General features: G+C 32.8%; 1 protein-coding gene across 2 annotated transcripts; it reads left to right on the top strand.

Moving 5' to 3' along the window:
- LOC109826114 (alpha-1,3/1,6-mannosyltransferase ALG2-like) lies at positions 2,107–6,060 on the top strand. Of its 2 annotated transcripts, none has more exons than XM_020393087.1 (9): positions 2,107–2,297; positions 2,549–2,651; positions 3,170–3,286; positions 3,558–3,751; positions 3,948–4,053; positions 4,194–4,341; positions 4,456–4,592; positions 4,936–5,102; positions 5,520–6,060. In XM_020393087.1, the coding sequence occupies exons 2-9, from the start codon at positions 2,591–2,593 to the stop codon at positions 5,811–5,813; spliced, it is 1,224 nt and encodes a 407-aa protein (XP_020248676.1). In that variant the 5' UTR covers positions 2,107–2,297; positions 2,549–2,590; the 3' UTR covers positions 5,814–6,060. The 2 variants fall into 2 exon arrangements, with proteins under 2 accessions (XP_020248676.1, XP_020248675.1); XM_020393086.1 differs by having other exon boundaries at positions 2,108–2,297; positions 2,576–2,651.

The following is a 6,680-nucleotide window of genomic DNA, read 5'->3' on the forward strand; positions in this document are numbered from 1 at the left end:
AGATCAGAGGTAAATTCTGGGTTCAGGAATACATCCGGTCGACCGTGGCGGTCGACCGCAAAACTCTCTGGACTTAATTCGGTTAATGCTGAGTCTCTGGACTCAAGGGCGGTCGACCGTGGCGGTCGACCGCAAACAAATACATGGATTTAACAGGTTTTGGAGCAGTTTTCTGATTTTGAAACCCTGTTTAAAAATATCAAATAAATTTCAAAAATTATAAAACTTTAGGAAATGATTATAGACATGATAATACACATGCTACAAAAATTGGTTTTCAAAAAGGACCTCCCAAATGAGAAATATCATTATTTTACAAAATAGTCCAAAACATGAAAATGTAAACATATGAGTTTTGACATTTTAGCTTAACCATATTTTGAAACATTACAAAATAATTTTGTAGACTTAATAAAAGATGTATATGATTATTGTTAAGTCCAAAAACTGAGAAAAAATAATAAATATGATTTCATTGAACTAAATAAAATTGATATTGATGAAATCATATATATGCATATAAGTATGAAACAAGAAATGTATTTTCAATTGTATTCATTTGTTTCATATTAAAACTTGAAAACTATAAAACCAAAATATGTATGTATATATATAACTATATATATACAAAAACAAAATTAAGGTGTGTGTATATATATATAACTATGTATATATATATAAACCAAAACTTGTGTTGTATATGTATACAACTACATATATATATATACAAAGAAACCAATAAAATGTGTGTGTATATATGATTGAGCTTAAAGTACTTAACACACATAATATAAACTCCTAAACTAAATTACTTAAGCTATAGGTCTTCAATAAGCTTGACTTGGTACATTTACGGATGAAGCTTGAACTTGGATCTTCAACTTGAATTGCATAGCTTCATACCACAATTCCACCAACCTCCATTAGATATGATCGTGAATGCTCGATTCCATCCATCCTCCAACATATTGTTTGCCTAGAATAAATATAAAACACAAACACTAGACAAATAATATTAGATGTAAATTGTTTGTAAATCATCATCAAAACAAAAGGACCCAACAATATACCCTAAGTTACAAAACATAGCAAAAAATAACCTGAGTTGGTAACTGTTTAAATTTAGCTAACAATGTTAAAAAATATATGAAAGAACAATAATACCCCTCCTTAAGAATTAACCCCCCGCCAAACATAGTGAAAGCTCTTATTTTCTATTGTTGCCCATATTAAAGAGGAAGAAGAAGTTGGAGGTCATGAAAAGAAGAAGAAGATGATGAAAATAATCTAATTTTGGGGAAGGGTGGGGGGGGTAGGTAATACAGTAAATAATACAATAAATGAGGGTAAGAAGTATTCAAGTTGGTCATAGGTCGAGCACGTGGGAATATTCTAGATAATATTCTCACAGCTGGTTAACAGAAGGTACCAACTTGTAAATTTTTACTAACTCAGGGTATTTTTTTGCTATATTTTGTAACTTAGGGTATATAACTGTTTCAAAAGTGAAACACATAGGGTATATAAATATAATTTAGCCTTTAAACTTTTGAGATTGTTTCTACAATTTTAAAAATATTGAGGGTTTTAATTATAAGTTTTAAATTTTTAGATATCATGTTTGTTTTTAAGTTTTAAAAAGTCAAGGTGTTTTGTGTAATTTTAAACTTTTAAGGCTATTATATGCAATTTTTGAAACTTTTGGGTTTTTTATAATATTTTATGTATTATAATATGTTATCTACGTATAATTTCTTAATCTTATTTTTTCTATATTTTTGAGTTATAGGTAGTTCATATGGAGTTAATATAGAACATAATTAGTATTCGGATAGATTAAGATTTAAGTGAAATATTCAAAATAACTTTTTTTTTTAAATTGTTGGCCTAGAGATAGTTCACGTGGAATTAGATAAAATATAATTAAAATTAGAATTGATTAGGATAACAATGTAATATTCAAAAAATGTTAAAGATAATACTGACCATAGAAAGATTTTCCGTGCTTTTAAAGGAAAAAAATATGATATGTATGATATGCAAAGTTTAAAAAGAACAAAGCACTGTCCCTTTGTGTTTATAAATTTCACGAGCTTTTATTTTCTTTTTTATCATTCATTATTTGGTAAAATATTTTGATATCATGCAAAGTTTATTTGGGTAAATTTACATATATTTTCTTTTCTTCCCTTCCCTCAATTAGTACTCCGAAACAAGTTAAATTTTCACCTTCATTCATCTCCCAAACAACATATTACAAGCATTACTCTCGAGCCGCCGATCTCTCTCATCGTCAGGTACTACTGCCGTCTATTTCTCCTAATTTCTTGCAATTTTTTTTTTTAGCGAAGGATTCGAGCAAAGGGATCCAGTTGCTGCTTCGATTTCTTGGTTTAGGGTTTCTGATTGTATCAGTTCACTGAATATGAATTGCTTATTAGCTGAGAATCTTTTTTATTGGTTCCAAAGGATTTTGGTTCAGATCGAGTTATATCTATGATCTTATTTTGATTTTTTTTAAAAAGAAATTTCTCCATTTTTTATTCAGGCGTTTTAATTTTAATTTTTTCGGTAGAAATCCTTACAAAAAATGGAGACAGATGGAGGCCGGAAGCTAAAGATCGCCGTCATCCATCCTGACCTTGGAATTGGTTTGCGTTCTTCTCTTCTGTGTTTCTTTTTATTTTTTTTATTAATTAAATTTATTAATATCAGGGGCTTGCTACTGTCAAAATATGAAGGGTAGAAAGGGGATTTTTTTAGACAATGTATGTATATATAATAAATCACATCAATATGGCAGTTAATGTTTTCCCTCGAAAACTTTAAGAGTGAAGCCCGTTATTCATCTACTCCTTTGTACAAATAGGAGAACCCGAGATTAACTATTTATGCTATAGTAATATTTATCGTAGCATTAGTGATGAAAACAGTGTAGCACATGGGAATACTGTAGCATTTTTAAAAAATATGTAGCAAATGCGGAACTGCAGCAAGCCAATTTTTTTAAATAGGGATTACTTTACCGGAAAAAAATTGATATTGTTCACAACTAGTTTGGGCATAATAGGACAGATTCTTCATGTGCTTACATTGTTATGTGCATATGATAGTCATTATATGGCGATGCTCCTTGCCCAGTGTAAGAACTCCTGTTAGTTTAATGCAGGTGGAGCTGAAAGATTGATCGTGGATGCGGCAGTTGAACTTGCGGAACATGGCCACAGTGTTCATGTTTTCACAGCCCATCATGAAAGAAACCGTTGTTTCGAGGAAACAGTTGCTGGTGAGAATCTTGTGGACCTTGAGGAATAAAATCTTTAATAGCCGATTCTTCGGCTTTTTAGTATTTCTGGAATCAGATAATACAAGATGCATGCAGCATATCTAAAATCAATATTTATTAGTGTTCTCGTCAGTTTTATAGTATTTCTGGATTGTTGATGATTTTTCACAAATTTCAGAATTTTATAGCTTATCTTTGCAGTTGTATGATATAGGTAAGCAGTAGTATGATATAGGTAAGCGACAGTAATTGTTTTCTGCCTGTTGTTCAGGTCCTTTTCCTGTTACTGTATACGGCGATTTCTTGCCTCGCCATATTTTCTACCGCTTCCATGCAGTGTGTGCATATCTTCGATGTATCTTTGTTGCCATTTGTGTGCTTCTCTTCTGGTCATCATTCGACATTGTATTGGCAGACCAGGTCTCTGTAATCGTTCCCCTCATGAAATTCAAAAGATCAACGAAGGTAATCTCTTCGGCAAGCATTCTTTTCTTCATGCATAATACTGAACAATTGATGTCCCCTGCCTTTTGTGTTTCTTTTCCTTTTGTTTTAGAGCCAATGTAGCCATTAATGTTGTTACCATTGTAACCAAAACACTGTTTTGATGGAGATATATCTGAACTATGATAAACATGTTAATATTTTTTTTTGTTGCCAGATAATTTTCTACTGTCATTTTCCGGATTTGTTACTTGCACAACATACAACTACTGCCAGGAGGTTGTACCGGAAACCAATCGACTTGCTCGAAGAGGCAACTACTGGTCTGTCTCATATGCATTCCTTTTTCTTTTCATTTTTTGATAATATCTACTCTTTTTTCTTAACATGTATTGAACTGGTCTTTTCTCTTTATTGCACATGCTTATCTAGTGCCTAGACTAAATGATAATGATATTTGCAGGTATGGCAGATTTAGTACTTGTTAACAGCGGATTCACCGCATCTACATTTGCAAAGACATTCTCATGTCTTCATTCAAGAGGAGTCAGGCCTGCTATTCTTTACCCTGCAGTCAACATGGACCAATTTGATGGACCTTGTGCTTATAAGTAACTGACATGCTTGTATATACCTTATTATAAGTAACTACAGATCAAATAGATGTTGCTACTTGGTAACCTCTTCTCTTGTTACTCAATTTTCTTTTGTTTTTTAAATTTCAGGTTGAATTTCCTTTCTGTTAATCGATTTGAAAGAAAGAAGAATCTTCAACTGGCAATTTCGGCATTTGCATTGCTCCGTTCCTTGGGGAGTACTCTTCCTGACAAAAGCTTTTCTGAAGCTACCTTGACAATAGCAGGTGATTGCTACCAATGTTTATTGTTTTCTCTTTGTTGCATCACTGTCTTATATTTTTTAATAAAATGGCGGGAAGCTTAGCTTGGTGACTTTTTTTGATTTACGGGTCTACTTTGATCGTCCATAAATGTAACTGTTGCATTATGAATTTGATTATATTTTCTTTTGTTATCATATATGATAGCTTGTCTTTTCATTTATGCTCATTCACATTTACATTTACTTGACATTTGTCTGCGGAAGGTCATTCTATGAGGAGGACCATCACGAACTAAAATAAACATTACTCTTGTAGTTTACCAGTTTACTGCATTCATTTTGCTTACGATGGTTTTGTTTTTCAGGTGGCTTTGACAAACGTCTGAAGGAAAATGTCGAGTATCTAGAGGAACTTAAAGAGTTGGCTGAAACTGAAGGAGTTTCTGATCGTGTTAGGTTTGTTACATCCTGCTCAACTGCAGAAAGAAATGCTCTGCTCTCTGAATGTCTCTGTGTTTTATATACCCCAACGGTAAGCAGAGTCCATTATAAATTTTTAAAAAATACTTTTCCTCCTGGTTGTGTTGTTGATAAGAGTTCAATGAAATATCCCAATAACAACAAAAATACGCCAAACTGAAGATAGAGAAAACATACCAGGCAATAAAACTACGCAAATGACCAGAAATAAGCAAAATATAGAGTCAGCAATGATTTCCTCCAAAAGATATAAGCATGAGCCAAAATACAGTCCACCTGAATCAAAAGGAAAAAAAATCCAGATGCGATAGATGTAAATTAGTTGTCCCTCCATGATATTATCTTTTCCCACTCCTTGATCCTCATAAAACGAAACATCTGAATAACCCCTCTTTAATACAAATTTATAAAGTATAAATCGGCTGAAGCTTTGGATTCGGACGCATAACTTCTTGTTTGATCTCTGCAGGATGAACACTTTGGCATTGTTCCTCTAGAAGCAATGGCAGCACAAAAACCTGTTATTGCTTGCAACAGTGGAGGCCCAGTTGAGACGATTATACATGAAACTACAGGATTTCTCTGTGATCCAACTCCTCTAGAATTCTCGAAGCATATGGCTAAACTTATGGCCACTCCTGAAATGGCTATAAAGTTGGGTAAAGAGGCACATCGACATGTCACTGAGAAATTCTCTATCAAGATATTCGGTGAACAGCTTAACCGTTATGTTCTTGACACTTTCCATCAAAGAATAGAATAAGATACAAGTTGATACTTTCGAGTTCCCATTCAAAATTTCAGATGATTCTAAAATATATAACCCTCGGTTTTTTGTTTCTTAAAGGTCTGCGATCTTGAACATACTGAAATTGATACATATCTAATGAGTAGTGGACATGCTTTAGTGTATTTATCGAATGTGTACATACATTTTCAGGTTAGTGACATTTAGAGGAACTTGTCGCTTGTTTAGTCGATTTATTTGAATTTAAAACCAAATTTAGTAATGGCTCATTTGCATGGTTTTTATTTGGATAACGAGTACTTCCTCTCAGTAGACTTATTAGTTGCTTACCTTTAGTGAGGATGACAGTGTAGTTGTCTATTGATGAATTTGTAGCTCAGGCATATATTGTTTTCGTTAGATGACATAATGGATCAAATTACACTAAATATTTCCGTGAATGATAGTTTTGAGAAAAGAAAATTAGAAATTGCAAACAAATCCGTTTTTTGCAGTAAAATTGTGTCTTAATCACCAATATTTTGAATCTGGCAATCAAAGTGGAGATTCTTAATCCATTGAATCTTATCATCCAGAGATTTGCTCTCGATCCTCTTAAGTCTAAATCAGTTTGCATGAATTACCTTTTCTCGAGAGATTTTTATGAGGGTGAGATTAAGTTTTATTTGAAGCATAATCAAAGGTATTTCTCGACAAGAATTTTACGACGAAGGAAAGAAAAAAAAAGCGAGGACTTGAATTCCTACGGATCGATCCAGAGGATTTTTAATCCATCTCTCCCATGAAAACAATGAACAACACCCTTGATATGATTATGTGATCATCCAAGCTTGCGTTTGCGAAGTAAATAATCATATATTCTGAATCTACGCTGACTCATCC

Source organism: Asparagus officinalis, chromosome 10 (assembly GCF_001876935.1).
Source record: "Asparagus officinalis chromosome 10, Aspof.V1, whole genome shotgun sequence".
Classification (NCBI taxonomy): Eukaryota; Viridiplantae; Streptophyta; class Magnoliopsida; order Asparagales; family Asparagaceae; genus Asparagus; species Asparagus officinalis.

What these genes read in the sequence shown, in the direction of transcription:
- LOC109826114 (XM_020393087.1), top strand. Translation starts at nt 2,591, where the DNA reads ATGGAGACAGATGGAGGCCGGAAGCTAAAGATCGCCGTCATCCATCCT. An exon ending in CCATCCTGACCTTGGAATTG is followed by an intron (nt 2,652 to 3,169) that starts GTTTGCGTTCTT and finishes AGTTTAATGCAG; the next exon opens with GTGGAGCTGAAAGATTGATC. An exon ending in GCTCGAAGAGGCAACTACTG is followed by an intron (nt 4,054 to 4,193) that starts GTCTGTCTCATA and finishes TGATATTTGCAG; the next exon opens with GTATGGCAGATTTAGTACTT.